Below are 21,361 nucleotides of genomic sequence, written 5' to 3'. Positions count from 1 at the left end.
GGCAGGTCGTTTAATTAGTCTGCCTAGACTTTAAGGGCTCAACAAAATTATTTGAGTTTAGCCGAATTTGCATTTGTCAAAAGGGATTGTGCTGTTTCATGACCTACCAGCCCTTTGTGGGCTGCTTGAACTCCCTGAAGTAGTAGAAGGCGTTATCTACTTTTTCTGTCTTCATCTTGGGTTAGTGTCCTGCCGGCTCGGTCAGCTCAGTCAGTGCCAGAGGTGATACAACAAAGAAGGGAAACAAGAGGAAGGAAAGACAAGTGGCCCTTTTAGAGGGGGAAAAAGCTGTCAAAGCTAACCGTGGCTCATCGTCGGAGTTAATCTCGGTGCTGGTTGCTGATGCCCACATTAATTCTTTGCATTACTTTGTATTTCAAAAGAAGACAATGCGCTTCTGATTTTCATTAAATAAAAAAGAGAGTCTTTGCTACTGAAGATAAATGTAGAAGGCAAATTGCTGCACTCGTCTGCAAATTTTTAAAATTACGTTTTTCTGTGCGCTGTAATGGGCATAAACTAAAATACACATTTTACATGCCATTTTACCAAGTGTTCCCTTAATTTAACGCAAATGATACAGGTTTTCTTTCACTTCTGTAACACAGAAAATTAAAAAGTCTGTAGGACTTGTTAACTTGAAAGGTGTTAACAGCGAGCTTCTCGGTGATGTTAGCTCAGGTTTAGGGAAGTCAAATCTAAGAATTTCTGTCATCCTTAGAATTCCATTTCCCTAAGTTATAGGAGAGCACAAATGGGAAGATACTCGAAGCTATTGTATGATTCAAACCTAGAAAGAACTTGCTCTGTTAAAATATTTATACTCTGTAGATGTTTACTGGGATTGTCTTGTGCATCGTGCAAAAGCACGGAATAAGCTTTGTGCCTGTTTTGCCATAGACATTTGATGATTGTGATGTGGTAAATACTATTTTCTTGCAGGTATACCATACCTTAAATTATGCATATAATAAATGGGAAAAACAATCTGTTTCAAGAACCTAAAGTAATTGTGCTGCTTAATGAGAAATCGAGACTACAAAAAAGAAATTTAGCTCTCTGAAATCACTGTACTGCTTTGCACTAATTTGTGCTTGGACAATGAAAAAACAGTCTGGGCTTTTTTTAGATTCTTTATTGTAACAGAATACTGCGGCATTACAAGCCATTAATAAATAAAGGTAGCTCAAAATAGTAAGCCAAATTAGCTGAAACCTAAATGCAAATTCTGTTTTGTGTTTTCTACCTTGGGTTGCTTTTACAAAACCTAAATAGACATGACTGTCCTTTTAAGAGGATTTGGATGCAATCCTACAGTGGGGAGAAATGTGCTTTTATGTAATAATGTAATCATGTTTCTCATTATCAAGAAGAAGGGGAAAATCTAATTTTGACAACTTTAACTAGGACAAAAATGCCTGTGACTCGGTAATTTGACCTCTTTTACAAGAGATGTTACAATATGATGTGCATCTGGAAAGAACACCCAGTCCTGCGCTAACAGGTTGTTCAAAGGGGGAACAGTACGTGGCAAACTTATTTCAAGGTTTCGTTCTAAAACCTGAACTTTATTGTCAGGTGTAGGTAGTGGCAATGAAGGTGGAAGAGGCAAAGCTGGAGCTAAACTATTCCAGGATTTCCAGATGTTGAGCAGAATCTGGACTCACCCTTGGTGTTTGCAGCTGGACTATATTAGCAAAGAAAATAAGGTAAATTAGATATATCAAAATACTTTCTATTGAGAACTTTCCAAATAAGCCTTGCCAAATGCTAGGTAAAGTTTCGTCAAATTAATGGAAATCTTTGTTGCTGTGGGGTAGTTTGGCTGCTGGTTTTGTCATATTTTTGTTTCTGGGTATGTTGTCATTCTTAAAACATTTTGCAAGGCCAACCCTTTGTAGAACTTACCATTGTTTAAATGAAGAATAAGCAGATGGCTAAAGGTTTAATAAAAGCTTCTAGATGAGCATACTTAATAAAATTTCTGTTTTTTCTCTTTTGAGGGCTATTTTGATGAAGACAGTCTGGATGAGTTCATAGCTTCGGATTCCGATGAAACTTCAATGAGCTTAAGTTCTGATGATTATGCAAAGTAATTGAGCTTTTATTTGTTGTTTTTCATTGGATTTATTTCCCTACTAGAACTTACGTGATTTCTATAAAAGTGAATGTTTATTCTTTTATTTTATATATTTGTTAGAATATGTTCTCTAACAGTAGAATTTTTAAAAAATAATGGAGTATACTATGTTACCTTTCCAGGAAAAAAAAATCCAAGGGAAAAAAAGTGAAGAAAGAGTGTAGCTCAAGTGGAAGTGGCAGTGATAATGATGTTGAAGTCATTAAAGTCTGGAATTCAAGATCTCGTGGAGGTGGAGAAGGAAATGCAGAAGAACTTGTAAACAACCCTCCATCTGTTACAAAATCAGATGAAGGTGAGTGTAATATATAAGGAAAGAAAATACAAGACAGCTTCATTTTGCAAAAGGCGATTTGAGAGGGCTGTCAGGAATTCTGTTTTGTTGCAGAATGGCAAATTCCTTAATTCCATGAACTGCTTCTATGCTTACAGTTCCCACTACTTGTAATAATGTACTCATCCTGGAAAAACAATGGGCATCAATTCAGAACTCAGGGGTCTTGTGGCAGGCCACCTGCACGGTTAATTTTTTTAATTCATAAGTACAAAACAATACAAAGTTAGCAGAGGATCTCTACTGCTTTTCATGTCTTTTAAACATATCAGGGAAAGATTAATGGAAGGATTAAGAAATATGCGTTTCATTCATTGTTGCACCTGCAATTTGAAATGGCTGTTGAGCAAGCAGATAGAATGCAGCAGGAATATCAGACCTTTTTAAAGGTCATTATTCGAACTACTTATATCTGTACGTTTCATTTTTGGATTTTCCTTTACTACTCTAGCTTATGTCTTGTATCTAGTGTCATAGAGCTAATTTTCCGATTGCATCATTTATTGTGTGTCTAATCACTTCCTAATTTATTGTGTGTCTAATCACTGTCTAATCACCTAAATAAATGATTTTTTGGGGACAGTTAAGGTGAGAAATATTTTTTTTGTCCCCATCCCAATGACAAGCATATTGTAAACGTGTAAGGGGAACAGTGCAAGTGTGTGTGTGCAAAAAGTATAACGCATACAGATTAAATGTATTAAAATAATTACTTGCATTATAGGTAGGATGAGCTTCTGTCTCGGTATTGTTTAAATGTTTACCTCTCTCATCAGCCTTGTTCAATTTCAGGTAGGTACCGAATTTCTAAACAAACGTTTGGTGCTGCACCAGATGAGGTTTGTGGGCAGACTGGCTGTCTCATTGCCGCTGTTGGGGACCCTTCTGCAAAGTTTAGGGGTGAAGACAGTAAATAGATAGGTGGTGCGTGTAGGATTTTCGCACAGCACATCTAGGTCTCTTATTTGGTTAACTTGTTCTTTCTTTGTTCCAGTATTGAAAAAATACATTCTTTAAAAGCTTGTATGAAGGAAGGCCTAAATGTGAGTTCTGTCAGTTCTGTCGTGCACCTGAAATTGACTGGTGTGTCAGGATTGATTGGCATTGCATAGTCTGAAAATGTAAATGTTTTGAATTGTTCATGAGATAGAAAGAAATTGAGTAGTGTAAATCAGGATAATTCATGGTTCTTGTCTGCCTTTCTGATTCTAATGCTGAATACGTGCTTTCTCCTGGTTGAATTCAGAATAAACATAAAGGAGTATTGTTAAAGATAGGCATGGTCTGCATCTGACACTTTCGAGTGGAAGATACAGACCCCAACAGACTTGTTTTGCTAAGTGCATAGTTATTGTGGTGTATTTTTCCAATGAATAACTGAATTTCATAATTCGTTCTAACTAACTTGTAAGATAGTGATGTATTAGAAATAGGATTGTTCCCATGTGTGTATTTTACAGGTTTGGTTAGTGTAATAGTGTGTTAGCAGATGAGAAGACAAGAAACTTCCTTAAAGAACTTTGCAAAAAGGCAGAATGTGATGGTGGAAGGGGGGGTGGGGGGTGTTGGCTTTTTTCCTGTATGCTAGTGTTGTCTTCCAGATCAGCTTGGGAGAAAAAGATACTAAATCTAGTTTTTCACACCTAGCAGAAGTGAGGGGAGATGGTTTACCGGTTTTATCTTAAACACCTGTACTATTGTAACATTTGGAAACTTTCTTCCAGAGAGTTCATCTTGATAGATGAACTAGGTAACCCAAAAGACCACTCTTTCTTTTTCTAGCAATTTCAGATGTTTGTTTGGGATTCAAAATAATTTTCTTTATAGAAAGCTTCTTTTCAATGGCTGTTGTGTTTATGGATGAGTTTTCAAAGATGCGTACTCGTTGGAAGCAAAGCTGTCGGTAAATACTCTTACGGAAAAGATGATGATGGTAGAACCATTTGTCCAAATATCCTGCAACACAAAAAGGGGATTTGCAACTCTTACTGATGACTTGTGCTATTGATAACTGCTAATCTGGTAATTGCTAGTAGTGCAAACTTATTTTTTTCTCTGCTTATTTAACTCTTGTCATACAGTTAAGCCTAAGAACAAGGAAACAATTCTGTAGTTCAGACGTTTCAAAGCATTTAAATGGAGACCATGCCTTTATCTTTTAAATTTTTTTTACTTTGTTTTTTATAGGCAAAGCTACATCCTCTTCCAATCCTGGTAGCCCAGCACCAGATTGGTATAAAGATTTTGTCACTGATGCAGATGCTGAAGTGTTGGAACATTCTGGGAAAATGGTGCTTCTCTTTGAAATTCTTAGAATGGCAGAGGAGCTTGGAGACAAAGTGTAAGTCAGTTCTAGAAATATTTTTAATGACCTTATAAATATGTTGGTCTGACGGTGTTCTTCATTCAGTCTTCGTAATGCTGTCGCTCAGTTTTCTGAAGCAAATATGCATGCTACATTCACTTTTATCAGTCAGTTTTCTCCTGCTTGCACGTACTCCACCAGAGTCTTTCTCTGTCTAGAAAGGCTGTTTTTTTCAAAGGTGGTATCAGAGTGAGGAGGGAAGAAAAATAAAGGAGTATAATAATTTAAGTAACCTCAAAAGTGAATTTTGTGTTTCCCTTTTTCTGTTTTCAGCCTAGTGTTTAGCCAGTCCCTCATATCTCTGGATTTAATAGAAGATTTTCTGGAGCTGGCCAACAGGGAGAAAACTGACAAAGAGAAGTCTCCTATTTATAAAGGTGAGTGTCACCTTGAACTATTGCAAAGCTAATAACTCTTTTTGCAAGTCTCTATTCAGTCCAAAGGGAATGGATTTGAAATAATTGTTTTCATTAGAAGTATTGCATGCTCTGTACTATTCCTGAAGTTGGCAGGATTATTGGTCTCCTCTGCAGGTGGTCTCTGCTATCCCATTATGGTCTCCTGCTTCTGATTTCATTCTGTATCATCCATGCTTAATATAGCCTAAGCAGATTAAATGTTCATCATCTGAAAGGAGAGAAGGCATTTTGCTAAATTCTGTACAAAAGCGATGTTACATGCTGATGTGTGGCAAAGTCTGACCCTTCCTACTGGGAGAGAGATAATGAAGGAAAATTAGACTACATTAAAACAGCGTGTAGCACATGCAAAATGTGAATTTAGGCTTTATATGTACTGCAGTAGATTGTTTTGTGGATTTCATAAGGGAGCAAAGTATTGAATCAATCATCTTTGCGATGCTCCAATGGTGAGGAATTTCTTACTAGCCAGACATGTCCTCTGCATAGGATGTTTCTTCTGTTTACTCTCTGAGATCCTCCCAGAGCTCCTGATGGTGCAGTTCACCTTCATGTGAAGTTTCCGTTTCCAGTATATGTTGATTGAAGAATTCCTTTGAATCTGCCATTCCTTTCAAATATCTTATTTCTAAGTGTAAACATGTTGAACAGTTGCATAAGAGAAATGTGGCTTAGTGATACCAACACCATAGTTAGATAAGGATCTCCCATATCTCTCTGTTTTATTGTTTCTGGCTGTTGCTTCCTGAGCTTCCTAACATTTGTCATCTTCAGATGTTACGAGTTGTCTGTATTGTATGGAGTTTGTGCCTTTGGTCTGAGATCATGTTTTAAGGGGTGGGGTTTTTTTCATTTGTGGTAGTTCTTTTGGTAGCAATTAGACTACGTATCATAGCAAGATTCACCATATGGAGACCTTCCTGACATAACTCAACAGTCTGTTTCTCATAATTGATTGTATTGAGCAGTGCTGTTTCCTAAAAATGCTATTTTCATTATAGTTGATGGCACAGTGGGGTTCGTTTTGTGTACATGTACCTTGAAAATGAAAGGTTACTTGTGAATTGGGGAGAGAAGAAACTCTTCTATCAGCTGTAATTATTATTTTTTTCCCCATCTGGCAATAAGTAGCCATAACTCACAAGATAATTAAACTCAGAGATTTTCCTGAATTTCGGTTCCAAAATGACTAGACCTTGACTTTTGAAATCTCCTTTTAAGCATTTACTTATGAATGCTATTTGTATGGGAGAGACTGGCTTACACTAATTGTGTAACTACACAGATCAATTAGAAAAGTACAATTAGTACTATAACGCATAAAGATTAGACATAATTGCTTTTTAAAATCAACCTGGGCTCCAAGTTTAAGGCATACCTCTACAAATGTGTATATACGACTAGAAATAGAGAAAAATAAGAGGAACTACCCCAAAAAAGCTCAGGTCTTTTCAAATAATTCAATTAAAATTTCACCTTGGAACATAATTTGATTATAAATTCATATCTTTAAATTCCAATGTATATAAAAGTGCTTTGAGGAGTTTCATTTAATATCAGTTGATCTTTTTGTAAAAAATACCAAAATCTTGAGAGGAATGGATAGTGATAGATGCTGGATACAAGGTAAAATGTTATTCACAACACTGATTTTATTCTAGTTTTGAATCATCTTAGACAAAATTGTGTTAGGGTTTGTGGAAGCTGTTGCAGGCTTGTGGGTGGGTGATCATTGTCATCACAAATGCAATTGCTATTATTTTCTTTCCTGTTACATATTTTATATTTTGCTGTGTGAGCCTCACTATATAATTTTCAAGGCGTGCCTGTGGCAAGCACCTATATCCTCCAAAAACGTTCTCTGTCTTGAATAACCTATGGTCTTCTCCTATTGTTTTAAAATGTCAGAAAATTATATATTTTATGTTCCATGTTTGTTCTTTTACTATTTAGAGAGTTATGTATATCTAGTATTATCAGTCTCTTACAAAATCAGCATTTTAATAATTTGACTATTACACTTACAGGAGAAGGAAAATGGTTCAGAAACATTGATTACTATCGCTTAGATGGTTCAACTACAGCTCAGTCAAGAAAGAAATGGGCTGAAGAATTTAATGATGAAACTAATGTGAGGTGAGATCTCTTCTGATATATATGCTTCATTTTCCCTCTTCTTTCCTTTGTTACTTATATTAGCTTAATGACTTCTTCAGGCTAGGCAGATAAACACCACAATGTTGTCAGGTGCAGAACTAGCACAAAAAAAATGTGCACCAACAATAGGTTTGTGGCTTCCTGACATTGCTGCCATTTGTACTGATCAATACTTGTTCAGTGTTTCCTTGTTGTTTTCGTTCTCGTTTAGAAAAAAAAAAAATTCTTGTTGGTGAAAAAATGCAGACACGACAAAGCGACAGTGTCATTCTGGAGTTATCCTGAAAGTTTGCTATCTGGGAAACAGTTTAATAGCACGGAATATGCCTGTTTAAAATTATGGTTTAATTTGATATAACTAATTTTATTAGAGTTTGAAAATGCAAATCCAAAAATTTTTTCTTACCCACCAGTTTTTGTTAACAGTGGGTTTGCAGAAGGCCCTGATCTGTATTTCTGGGAGTGTATGTTTTGCTAAAAGTGTTGTCCTTGTAAAATCTGCATCTGGTTTAGGCTTAATACAGTATTTTAATGAAGTTTTTGAGTTATTTCAGTGTGTGAACAACTCCATAGTAACATGGGAACAATAGGTTTTTTCCAAAATACTAAAATTTTGCAACTTTTCTCTGTTCCAGAGGCCGCTTGTTTATTATATCCACTAAAGCAGGTTCCCTCGGAATTAATCTTGTGGCTGCTAATAGAGTAATCATCTTTGATGCTTCTTGGAACCCGTCATATGACATCCAGAGTATTTTCAGGGTTTACCGCTTTGGGCAGAACAAACCTGTGTTTGTGTACAGGTTTTTGGCTCAGGTAGGTTTCTGTCTCATATTTTTGCAATATTCTGGTCCTGCAATCAAATTTGTAAACTGTAACTATTTGGACTTGTGTTGAAGTCTGTAGTGGTCCACGCTGATCGGGTCATCTTCTGGCCCTAATCTCATAGCGGTATTTGGCCACTGGAAAACCTCTCGAAGGAAAGATTGGTAAAATAAATAACAACTGAAATTATTTCCTGTTAAGCCCACCTTGTCTGACACTTTGTGTAACACAAATTCTGGAGTTCCAGCAGCGATTCGCGCATCCGGGCTCAGAAAGTGTTCTCGGCAGAATTTTTTGTAAAAAGGCAGCCAGTCATGATTTGAAAACTTGTATCACACCCTACAGATATTACAGATATGTGTTAAATCTTGATGGTCACCAATCTGGCTTGTTTAAAGTATAATGCCATTATTTCTGTTAGGAAGTATCTTACTTCATCTTCTAGTGCTTCAGGTGTTACAGACTGAAGACCTTTTCCCAGTAAGAGTACTTAACTCTTGATCAAGTCACTATTTACTTGCCAACTTAAATAGATTACTTCTTGTAACACGTTACTGTCAGACATGGGATTTTTCTTCACACTTCAGTCTATTTTTGTACTTTTCTATGTGCAGTTTTGAACTGTTGATATCCTTTTTAAATTACGATGTTCAGAACAGGCTGTGCTGTTCTCATACTTCTCATAGTCATCATCTTTTAAAAAAAAAAATTCCTTTTTTCATTAAGGATCTAATTTTTTCATACACAGCTGTGATGAATTAGACTTGACTGCTTCCCTTCCCCTCTACTCTCCACTCCACGATAGGGTATCTGTTTTCCTTTTCACAGGCTGCTCAAAGCAGCGCAATAAGGTACATACTGTGGAAATTGCCATTTTTTTGTCATAATCCTTCTTTAGGGAATTGAAACAAAAACGCATCTTTTCAAAACACTACTGAAAAAATACATTTCTTACTCTGGTCGATAGCTAGATGACATCTGTCACATACGCAATTCATATTACTTCGTGTTTGCTTCGAGGAGGGTTTTGTTTTGTTTTTTTTTTACGGGCTCAAAGAAACAAGGAAAATAGAGCACTGTTATGTTGTTATTCTAGCTCTTTTATATTTACTAATTGTTTTGCTGTACAACAAGAAGGTCCGGTATTTGTACAGAAGTGAGTGTCTTTGTTTTTTAGGGAACGATGGAAGATAAGATCTATGATCGTCAGGTAACAAAGCAGTCGTTGTCTTTCCGGGTTGTCGACCAACAGCAAGTTGAACGTCATTTTACTATGAATGAACTTACCGAGCTCTACACTTTTGAGCCAGATTTGCTGGATGATCCTAATTCAGAAAAGAAAAAGAAGAGGGATACACCAATGTTGCCAAAAGTAAGTTGATGCACATCACTAGGAACTATATGCTGTAGAAATAATTTACATCTGTTTAAGGACGTGGGGTGTTTGATCTTGGAAGGAGAAGAGCGCTGCGTTTCCACATTAGAGCAATATGTTTCACTTCAAATGGAGGTGAATAGCAGGTAATGCAGTAGAGCATGTAATTAATATAATGGGTGGTGTAATGAGGTAGGTAATGAGTTTTCCTTCGCTGTAATTGACAGTATAAGAAAAGATCTTCAGTTAAAAGACAAAAAATTTAAATCAGAACAAACAAAAATACTTCTTCACACAATTTGAGTGAATAGAAGTTTAACTGCAGGAAACTGTGGAAGCCAGGATTCAAATTCACATCTGAGTGGGTGCTGGTGACACCTGGCATTACCTCCATTTGTGATAACGAATCTGTGAGGTGACACTGTACTTACTCACAGTCTGGTTTGTATCTCCCTAGCTGAGACTTCATTAGAGTCACATGAACCCACGCTCTCCTTTGCCGAGCCTTTTTGGCTGTTAGTTCCTTGTTTAACTCTTCTTGTAGGGACCATTAATATAGGGGAAAAGTTGCACTTCTTTACTGTTTAAGTGAGGAAAGTTGGGCAAGCTAAGAGTTCGTAATCTATTGTTGGTGTTGCCAGTACTAGTAGAGGCCAGTAACATTTTTGTAGACAATCATTTACACCATTTGCACAACTGAGTGAGAATGCTGATATTGTGTACTCTGAGATAATATGAAGTAGTGATGTCAGACCTTTTTCTGACTTGGTGCTAAATGAACTTTTAAGATCCCAATGGTTTGTTTTCACTAAATCTATTTGTAATGGATGTGGCATGTGTAGTGGTGGTCCATTGTCACTGCTCTATGCAGTGGTGGTTCACTGTCCTATGCGATACTCAGGGAACAGAAAAATTTACTAACTGAATTTAGAAATAAAAACTATAACTTTTACAGTGAGGCAGGAGTAAACTTCGGGGGAAAGGATAACTGGTTTAACTGGTTCAGTTATTTAATTCTTTTTTCCGAGTCAGTTTGTATTTAAGACCAGGCTAAGGTTTTGTACTTTGACTAATTTATGTTCTTCGTGTATGTGGTTTGCTGAAGACTAATTCATCGTTAAGCTGTTGTGCAGTTATCTTTGCTCCTTACCAGGTGAATAGCTAGTGAACAGTAACACGCAAATGTGTGGCCCGTGGTTAGTTAACCGGTTAAACTTTTGAGTTACTGCTGTGTTTAGGTCATTACACAGTCTGAGTGTGGGGAGAGAGGTTTTCCAGTTTGTAAATCTATTAATTTCCAAGGAAAAATGGTATGTTTTCCGTTCTGGACTATCTGTAGACCATTGTAATATAATAAATCGTGGTCAGGCATCACAGTGGCATTCTTAATAGTTAAGCCATTCTCTGAAACAGTCTATTAGACCACCTACAGCGTCGGTGCAGCTGCCAGGGGGATTTGGGAAGTGTGAGCCCTGTAAGTGTTAGTCACTGTTACACATGCATTTTAAAACCCTTGAAAACAAACCTTAATGACTGTATCTAAGCTCTTTATTACAGTGTTTCTCGCTGTAAGCAGTAAATTGTAGATAACTGAAAATTTTATTCTACATTTTTACTATGTTGTACGTTTTTATTTTGGCAAATTCTTTTTTTTTGCCTCCTAAATCGTCTTCCTTTAGGTTGTAATTAATAGTATTTATTTTATCTTTTTTACATTCTTAGTTATTTTATGCCATATACATATATGCTTCCACAAACTCATAGCTGATGCATCACCACTTGCTGCTGCTGCTACTTATTTTTTAGAAAAATAAAAACAGGTGAAAAACCTATGAAGCAACTGAGTGTGTTTACTCAAAGACTTCATCAGTCCAGTACAAGAATTATATTCTGAAAGTTACTTGGTTTCTTTTACAATAATAAATCAATTAATGAATGAAGTATAATGTAAAAGAAAAAAGTTTATAAACTCCAAACTTACTTTATCATTCAGTTTTAAATATAAAGTTCCATATTAATTCCTTTCCAACCATCGGTGTAAGGTTCGTGCAAGTCAAGTTGAATACAAGCTTTTAACCAAGGCCCTGCCTATAAGTAGAGCAAATCTACGTACTGGAATTCTCTTTGTTTTTTTTCATGGTTTTAGAAAATGGTATTGAATGGAATTTCGTCCTTTTAAAGATGTGCATCTTAGTATGTACTGTGTGCAAATTTCTAATCCCTTTTTTTAATTTGTTGGTTGAAAAGGCTATAAATAATCAGGTAGATTCATATTATTTTAGCAGTTTCTGTAGTTATTTGTTGAAAGCAGGGCTTTGCATTGCTGATAGCCTCACAGAATGTGGGGAGCAAGCCGTTAACCCCCAAATATGCTTTCCCTTTCTTTGTCCGCCTGAATTAGCCTTGGTAGCGTGGAAGTCGCTGAGTTCCCTCGGCTCCTGTGGAAGTTGGGAGTTGGAAGCCGCAGGTATGAAGTGTCGTAGGGAGCACGTAACTCCGGGGGCACGCGTTCCTCTGGTGGGCAGAGCAGCCTGCGGCATGCACGGTAGCCCGTTCTGTTCATGTGTCCTTGGTACAAGTATTTAAAAGATGGGTAGATGTGGTGCTGAGGGACATGGTTTAATGGTGGTTTTGGTAGTGTTAGGTTGATGGTTGGACTTTATGATCTTAAAGGTCCCTTCCAACCTAGACCATTCTATGATTCTATGAACCTGTTGGAGTGGGTCCAGAGGAGGGCCACAAAAACGATGAGAGGATGGAACATCTCTCCCATGAGGGAGGACAGGCTGAGAGAGTTGAGGTTGTTCAGCCTGGAGAAGAGAAGGCTCCGGGGAGACAAGCCTTATTGTGGCATTTCAGTACTTAAAGGGGGCTTATAAGAAAGATGGGGCCAGACTTTTTAGCAGGACCTGTTGCGACAGGACAAGGGGTGATGGTTTTAAACTGAGGGAGGGTAGATTTAGACTAGATGTAAGGAAGACATTTTTTACGCTGAGGGTGGTGAGATGCTGGCCCAGGCTGCCCAGAGAGGTGGGAGATGCCCCATCCCTGGAGGTGTTCAAGGCCAGGTTGGACGAGGCTCTGAGCAACCTGCTCTAGTGGAAGATGTCTCTGCCTATGGCAGTGGGGTTGGACTAGATGGCCTTCAAACTATTCTATGATTCAAAGCTGTCATATATGCCTGAGTGGCCAGTTGCCGTGATTGAGTCCTGGGTAGTTCAGCCAGGGAAGTGCCCAGCGAATAGTCACCTTTCGGGCGAGTTCTCTGCTGAGCCGGCATTGACCTGCCTTGCCTGGATGAACAGTGCTTTGCGCCAAGCTAGTAAACTGTCACAAAGGAATTTAAATCGGAGAATTTGGTTTCATTTAGTACTTATGTTTACTATTTTGATGATCCTGCTTATTTTTTTTAATTATTTTGGGCTGCATTTGTCTTCCCTGTGAAGCTCAGCTGGTTGGGATGTTTTGCTTTCATTTAATCCACAATCAGGTTCTTGCTTTGCACACAAAACTGAGCTAGTCCCGCAGTTGCAGTGACTCCTTCCTTGATTCCTGTGATCTGTTTAATTGAATTGTGGCTCGTGCCTTATTTATAATATCGTAAGTTTAACTTTTATGTTTTATTTCCTATTCTGTCTCTTTTTGGTCTATCCAATTCTCTGAAATCCTACGTAAACAATCAAAAGCAAGTATCGGCTGTAGGAAACACTGCAGTGGATGTTATTCTCTAAGTTGTGTAAGGTTATTCATTCAGAAGGTTAACTATTCCTTCTTTCAGTGTAATTTTAGCAGAGATGCATGATATAAACTTCGTAACAGTTAAATGAATTTAACAACACACTCATAGCATTTTTTAAAAAAAAGTTGATTACAAAGACTATTGCTATGCTTATGAAAACATTTTATTGTAACATTGACTAATTACGCAGCTTTTGGCGATTAAAATTTTCATTAAGGTGGTGTTGCCTGATGTCCTGATGCTTTGTTCATGGTAAGTTCAGCACACCCAACCTCATCTCTGCAGCTCTTGGAAACAAAGAACACGAAAACTTTACCTGTATCACTCTTCCATCATGGACTGTCTGCCCCTTCCTTCCAAAGACTGAGCTGTTCCCTCGTAATTACCAGCGGAGAAAAATAGGCATTTAGGCTAAAAGAAGGCTTTAGTTCTGCCTTTTACAGGTTTTGTGTGTAATTGTCTCTCTTTGTCTTCAGACCTCTTTTACCTCCTCAAAGCGGAGTAGTCCGTGGAACAATGATCTCCGCGTGTAATTTTACTGTTGTGCAGGCAGTGAGGTAAGGGATTACCTTTGTAATCCTTAGCACTGGTGTGAAATGCACAGTAAAATCATGTAAATATACAAAAAGTGTCCAGCGGAGGTACACTAGGCTCAGAAAGAACGGATTCCTCAGAAGAGGGGTACAAAGACATTTGAAAATACGCATTTTAGAATTGACCCCTTCCGAGCATGCTTTTCAGAGGGAATTCTGAATAGGGATTTGAAACGTTTTCCGTCTTTTTCTCCAGCCATCTAAGTGTGAATGTGGAAAAACCTGGAGGGGTAATAGGTTTTCCACTGGATGTCTGCGAAGTCAGAGAACTTCATGACTGCAGTGACACCCCACCATAGGAGGGGTCTTTAGGTACGCAGCCAGGCGTCGTGTGTGTTGAGGAGGAGTGATTCAGAGCTGAGCTTTAGGGTTCTTCTTCTAACTCCGAGTGTTATCACTCTCTTCAACTTCTTTGATCTAAGAAAAAAATAAGGTTTTTGTAATTCTTTTGCTTTTAATGGGTTAGAAGAATTCATTCTATATTGTTTTAAAAGTCAGGAGGAAGGACGTTATATGAGTGAAGAAACAAATACTACTTGATTTTTTAAAATATATCCTTGAGAATTTTGGTTTTGCAATAATCCAAGTTCCAGTCAAAGACCAGTTTTCTTAGAAAGCGTTGTAGAGGAGGGGGGAAGATGGTGAATGTTGCTATTTTATATAAAAAAATCCCAGAGCAAATGTGCAGTATGTAGTTTTCCTGGACACTTATCAAAGTTTCATGTCAAGTTTTAATTTTTACAGCAGTTTTCTGCCCTTTGTGGTGTGAATGAGACCTTTGGGTTGCCGAGGAGTGCTGAGGAACCAGCGTGTGCGGTTCTCGGGGGAAAACGCATCTCGCGCTAAAACTGTAACTTCATAGTGCCGTTCTTTGCCCTTACCCCTCTGAAACTGCTTCTGTGTCTTGAGCAATGTAAATACGTGGGTTTAGCGGAATATTTTTACTATGAATCTTGTTCACATGAATTATTAAGTTAGTCTTAACTTCCAGTGCTTGGTGTCATTCATCTGCTATCCCTGCAGAGCTGGAAAGGACTACTTTAGAAATTCAGCCCCAAAAAGGTGTAACAGGTGTCTTAAGACTGAGTAATCGGTATAAAGTATAGAAATAATTACTGTATATAGGCCATGAGCTTTATGCAAACATGGTGACTCATTACCTAACACAGACTAAAGGCGTAAGCTGGTTTTGTTGTTATTTCTGTAGAGGAGCAATTCCAAAGGAAAAGTTGGTGTAAAGTGAGAAAATTCTGGTTAATGTATTAGGATTGTATTTCGGGTGTTCCATTTTATTTTGCCCTCAATTTAAGAGTGGATCTGGAGTCTTTTTTTTAAATCAACGTGATTTATGACCGAGCTATTGTTTTGGGTTGGTTTTTTTTTAAAGTAGGTTCTCACAGACTCTTAACGCTCGGCTCCCGAAGGATTGTATACTGGGGTAGACTTGGCTGATGTGTAGCTAACGGGAAAAAGGTTTTTCACCACAAATGCTGATGCCGGACTCGGTGATAAGTGCAGTACTTGTGGCTTTCCTCGGCCAGTGCGGTGTGTGTTTCGGAGCAATCTAAGCAAGGTGGGAGCTGGACAGAGATGAAGGGGGGGACACTGCGTGTCCCTCGGAGCGGGTGCTGTTGCCCCCCCCGTTCCTTGCTCATTCTTCCCCAGATCAGCGTGTGCAGTGGATGGGAGTCGCACTCACATTTTTATGTGAAATGAAAACTTGGCTCAGTCGAGGTCATATAATGCAGATTGGAAAAGCAGATTAAAATAATAGTTCGGATTCAGTTGGATATAGTATATCATTATTTTATACTACCGCAGGACATAGCCAGGGCATGTGTTTTACTGTAGTTCCATACTAGGGGACAATTTGATGAATTTTGGAAGGCTGTTGATCTCAGAATCAGAAGAATTTGCTGCTTATTTAAATTTATTTTTATTTTTAACCTTGGTATTAAATATTCAATTGGTTGAGGAAAAACTTGTTTATGAATTACAACATAACTCGCATTCCTTCATGGAAGATTTCCTTTCTAATACATTTATCTCTCCATAGTGTTTAATTTCCATCAGGATTTTAAAAAGACAAACCTTTTTTTAAAATTCAAAACCTTTTTATTATCTCTTCACTTTTTCATTCATCACCAGGATTTCATCTTAAGGCTTATAAACCAATTGACAATCATCATTTGATCAATAAGCTAAACAAATAAAAAGGAATGCTTATTCTGATGATTTTTTTTGTGTCTGAGGGGATTTTATTATTTTTTTCATTGTAAAATTAAACAAACTAAATATCAGTACGTTCCATATCCCAGATTTCAAGCTCCATCGTTAAAGTTAATGCAAAATAAAGTTTAAACAAAGAAAAGCAAACACACAGTTGGATGTAATTTAAACCACATTTTGAAGACTGCGTTGGCTAAGTGAGTGTGGATTATATTCCAGTATTGTTTTCAATAATAGTGTTACCATGGAAATTAATGCATATGCATGTCCAGGAACCCTCCACACACTGATGTACAGCTACGGTATGCTGAGAGCGCTTTAATTGTGTTAGCTTACTTTTGTAATACCTTCTCGACTTCTTCGCACACTTCCTCTAGATGTTTTCGTCATATCCTATTAGTGCATCCCTCTTCTCCCTCTGCCTTCTCTCCCACCACCCCAAAAATACCATTATTTGTTCTCGCGCCTCATTAGTTATGCAGATATTACATTGAATATTTTGTTGAGGAGCTGGCGAAGAGAGCATTGGTTCGAATTTAGGGAGACCAGATAGCGCAAGGATGAAACGAAGACTAGCTTATATTATAGGTTAACATAATTGAGTTTTAAACACGCTGAAACAAACAACTTTCTGTAGCTGCTGTGACAAAACCACTGGTCAGGACTTCCACATGCGGTTCCCAGTGTTGCAAAAATCTGTTTGCACGTGGGTATGAGCCATTCTTTCCAATCATTGTTCTATCTAGATTGTAAAACGTCAGTTAATCAGGGTTTCTATTCCTGTTTGTGCAAATGCCGCGCAGAATAAGGGCATGATGTGGAGTGGGTCTGTAGGTGCTCTTGTAATTCTACTGCAAAAAGTATATTCAGTATATTCACTGTAATGCATTTCAGGAGTGGTCCAAAAGTTCAGTGAGATAAAGGTTTTGCATTATGAATCTTAGACTGAACGCTGAAGTATGTTGGAGCTTTGTTAAGCCGGCAAGCTCATCAGTGATACAAGTGCATTTAAAAAAACCCACGTTCAACAGTTATCTCCAAACGGGGACTCCTGCGGTGCAGCGTGAGCAGTTTTGAATAGTCTTACAGAGCGTGTTTTTCTTCATCCTTTGCTGCATGACCTTTATTTTAACTAAAGAGAAAAACTGTGGAGACTGGAATGTCATCTCAGGGAGAATGAGAATTGCAAAAACCGTTTCTACCTACCTTGAAATACCCCTTTTTCATTCATTTTCTCTTTTTATATCACTTTTTAATTGAGATAATAATCTATCATAACGTGGCATCTATAGTTCAGATAAGGGCAGCAGCAACTTAATATTTTGGTTAGCAGCTAGTTCACTTTTGCTTTATCTAGGAAATATTCAACGTGCTGGTACCTCGGCATTTCAGAAAACACTACTGGGATTTATGTATAATTTTTTGTATTGGAAATCTTAGACTGAGTGCTGAGGTATATTGGACCCTTCTTTATATATATATATATATATATATAAAAATACAGATAGATGTATATAAAATGTTAGTATGCCTATGAAAAAAACCTTCACAATAGTTTGCCATTGTAAAGGACATTGTAAATATTCTGGTTGAAATTAAAAGTGATTAAGCATTAGGGATATTGTGGAATATAGGGGTCTAAATTGCAACCTGCTGATCAAATCTGGTTCATAGAGTGATTTGACCTTTTGTAGTCCACATGGGTGGGGGACTGTTTATCTCCACGCGTATCTTAACAGCTTTAAGAAAGCAGCCTTTTCTGTTGGATGCTGATGGACAGTTGAAGTGCTACGTAGTGTTTTAAATGCAGTAGAGGTGCTCCTTATATATTCTAGATGGAGGTTATTGATAGGTCCTCTCAGGTGTCCAGCCTGAGCAAAGGCAAAATCACTGAGCACATTCCATTCTTTTTAGGTTCTTAAACTGCATTTGTTGTTGTGGAATCTGAGTGCATTCCTGTGGTTCGTTAAGTGATTGGACTGTCATCTCTGTAACAGATTGTTAGTCCATTACCCTCCTTCTGAGGAAGATGGTACTTTTCAATTACTGTTTAATTTTGTTTCGCTGTGAAGTGCTCTGAGCTGCTGTTTGTGAAGTTGGGTGAACGCATTAAGTTAGGCACACACAAAGAGTAAATATGGTAGAGCTACCGAGTGACTTCTCATTTTATCATCTCTTAATTTGAACAGGATACAATTCTGGCAGAATTGCTTCAAATCAATAAAGAGTATATAGTTGGGTATCACGAACATGATTCACTCCTGGACCATAAGGAGGAAGAGGAACTCACTGAAGAAGAAAGGAAGGCAGCATGGGCAGAATATGAAGCAGAAAAGAAGGTAAAGTTATCTATATCAGGTTTACATATATGAAAATAACTTTTCCAGATTTAACTAGCACTTACCTTTTCAGTTTGTTTTGTGCTTATGCTTGTGCTTTTTTTTGTATTTGCTTGTGCTTTTTTTTGTATTGTTCCCCATGTCTTGTTTATTTGGCATTTAAGCAGCTGGTAGAATGAAGAAAATTGTAAATTGGCTACAGGTTTGGGATTTTTTTTACTGTAAAAAGAATATGATAACTTGGTGTAACTGGAGTCTAATAGCAGAAAATTCCTGGAAAGGCCCAGTTTGGTATTCAGATCTGATCACTAATCTGAAAGTACAAAAAGTGGATGTATAAATTACCACTGGTATCTTGAGCCAACAACTGACAAATGAAACGGAGAAGGTTTTGTGAGGGTGAAGAAATAGGAAGATACAATACAATAAGCACTGAAATTGGCCTATGGGAAATCCATGTTGGAGATGAGCTTTAGATTCCTGCTAATAAATTATGCATTTCACTTCTTCAGAATTTTATTACAGTCAGGTCAAACTCAACATTAAGTAGTGAGCTTGCAATATAAAAAAAGCATCTTAAGCAAGTTAAGATACACTGATAAGCTTTGTTCATTTTTTTCTTAGGATACCAAATAATTACAATTAAGCTAAACTCCCGTATTACTTAAAACTAGAACTTAGGTTCCTCTGTGATTAAAATGTCCTTTGGAATTGACGTTTGGAAAGGATCTTATTATAGAAGAGTTATTCAAATGTAAGTGCATTTTGTGTTTTTAAGGGCTTGACTATGCGTTTCAACATGCCAACTGGGACCAACATGCTTCCCACAAATTTCAACTCTCAAACACCCTATATTCCTTTCAATTTGGGTGCGCTGTCAGCCATGAGTAATCAACAGCTGGAGGTAAGTAGCAATCCAAGTCATGTAACGTGTCTGTGTTGCTGTAAGCATGCATGTATTTTTCTGTCGTAAATAATGGTTAATGTCATTCTTTAATTTATGTCATTGTATCCTATTTTTAATAGTTTTTTTTGTGTGAGTAGCTATATTGAACTCTAACTTGTATGTGTATAAACCTATACCTGTGTAGTATCTCAGGATTCTGGAAGATTAACTGCATTCTTTGCAGGCATTAATGACCACATTTAGCTTTCTACCTCCATCTCTCTTCCTTCCGACAAGGAATGGGAGAGAGGAACGCCTGCTCTGTTCGTCAGTTATCCCAGGTCTTGGTTTGCCATCTTGGCTGAAGGAGCTGAGGGCATTTCTCCCTAATAAGATGCCAGGCTGCAAAGGGCAGGAGTCGAAGCACAGTCGTCTTAACGATACCTACCAGTGTCTGGTGAGGAGCCTGTGCTAAAGAACCTCTAACAAAGTGTGCAAATCAGGGGGACCTGTGTCAAATATACCTGAGGAATATACACCAGTATTATGCGAAAATAGATAATTTAGCATAATTGATAATGTTTTGACCAGGTAGAATGAGTTGAGACTGAAATGTCATCAAAGTCACTATCACAGAAAACTTGCCTGGGTATGATCTGAAAGCCTTTGGGTACAAAACCAGGTCTTTAAATACTGTCCACTGGACCAGTTGGCAGATTTATACATGCTGTCCAGTTGCTCTAGGCTGAAATTCAGTGGTGTGGAAGCTTAGACTCATTGGCTTGTGCGAACTGAGAGAAAAAAGTAATTAAAGTCTAGGTACGCAAGGCAAAGATGAAGAGAACTTATAAAAGGTTGGCAAAGAAATGTATTCTGTGTGTCTGCGCTTTATAATTAATTTTCCGGTGTTTTCTCAGGACCTTATTAATCAAGGAAGAGAGAAGGTTGTGGAAGCCACCAACAGTGTAACTGCAGCAAGAATTCAGCCCCTTGAAGACATCATTTCAACCATAGTGAGTGAAATGGATAACTGTAGGTTTAGATCAGGAGATGGGAAAACGTTAAACGGTCATTCAGCTAATTAATTGCATTATTCAGGAATACAATTTCCAGTTTGTATTCACCTTTATCCCTGCAGCTTGCAGTGACCCTTAATGGTAGCTAGAGGACATAAAGCCTTAGAAGAGTAGCAGTATAGATCCATAGTTCTTTGCCATGCTCTGAAAATGCTGATTTTATGCAAATAAGAATAATTATGCACAAATAAGATATATTTCCTATATCTTGTCCTTATCTATCTATCTAGGGCTGCCACATTTCTCACTTGCTCCTAGTAATCTAGAGGTGTATTACCTTAATTAGCAGTTAGGAGAACTAATAACTCATAGTCCTGATTCTGGTGAAGTGTAATTTTGCACTTAATGGAAATTGGGCTGTGTTTTAACTCTCGATGCAACTCTGAACCTAACGCCAGACCTCGGTTACCGCTATGCTTTTGTTAAAATGACTAGTGTCAAGCAGGTTTTGGTTTTTTTTCTCCTTTTCAGTGGAAAGAAAATGTGACACTCACGGAGAGCCAAGTACAGGCACTGGCACTAAGCAGACAGGCAAGCCAGGAGCTTGATGTCAAGCGCCGAGAAGCCATCTATAACGATGTCCTTACTAAACAACAGATGGTAAAATATCTAATATGTACTTGATCAACTGTCCGTGTTTGAACTGGGATGATGAGTGTGGACTTTGCGTGCGTTCATAAAAGAGGAGTATATGTTTGGGTACATAAATAGGCGCTTACTTGAGTGTGTGTTTCAGTGGGTCGGGTGTTTGCTGGCACTGTGTGACAGCGTGCGTGACGTAACATCAGGAGATGGTGACTTCTGCAGTGTGTTGGATTGCATCGCTCAGCCTCATCGAAGGAGACTCCATGAGAAGTTCATTTGAAAAAAAACAAACACTCACCCGA

At 37.8% G+C, this 21,361-nt stretch overlaps 1 protein-coding gene across 3 annotated transcripts in view; it reads left to right on the top strand.

The window, feature by feature from the left end:
* The window catches only part of ATRX (ATRX chromatin remodeler), an 83,716-nt gene that overhangs the window by 58,829 nt on the left and 3,526 nt on the right, over nt 1–21,361 (top strand). For all 3 annotated transcript variants that reach the window (XR_014269523.1, XM_082488042.1, XM_082488041.1), the window contains 12 exons: nt 1,579–1,709; nt 2,004–2,092; nt 2,263–2,435; nt 4,662–4,815; nt 5,113–5,216; nt 7,286–7,394; nt 8,051–8,228; nt 9,415–9,609; nt 18,363–18,512; nt 19,291–19,416; nt 20,316–20,411; nt 20,946–21,074. Coding sequence is in view for 2 of the 3 variants with exons in the window: in XM_082488042.1 (XP_082344168.1) it covers nt 1,579–1,709; nt 2,004–2,092; nt 2,263–2,435; nt 4,662–4,815; nt 5,113–5,216; nt 7,286–7,394; nt 8,051–8,228; nt 9,415–9,609; nt 18,363–18,512; nt 19,291–19,416; nt 20,316–20,411; nt 20,946–21,074 (1,634 nt within the window). In the remaining variant the exon portion in view is untranslated. The remainder of the gene's footprint in view (nt 1–1,578; nt 1,710–2,003; nt 2,093–2,262; nt 2,436–4,661; nt 4,816–5,112; nt 5,217–7,285; nt 7,395–8,050; nt 8,229–9,414; nt 9,610–18,362; nt 18,513–19,290; nt 19,417–20,315; nt 20,412–20,945; nt 21,075–21,361) is intronic.

The sequence above is a fragment of the Vanellus vanellus genome, assembly GCF_965231255.1.
Source record: "Vanellus vanellus genome assembly, chromosome: 10".
Lineage (NCBI taxonomy): Eukaryota > Metazoa > Chordata > Aves > Charadriiformes > Charadriidae > Vanellus > Vanellus vanellus.
This window is presented reverse-complemented; position numbering and strand designations above follow the sequence as displayed.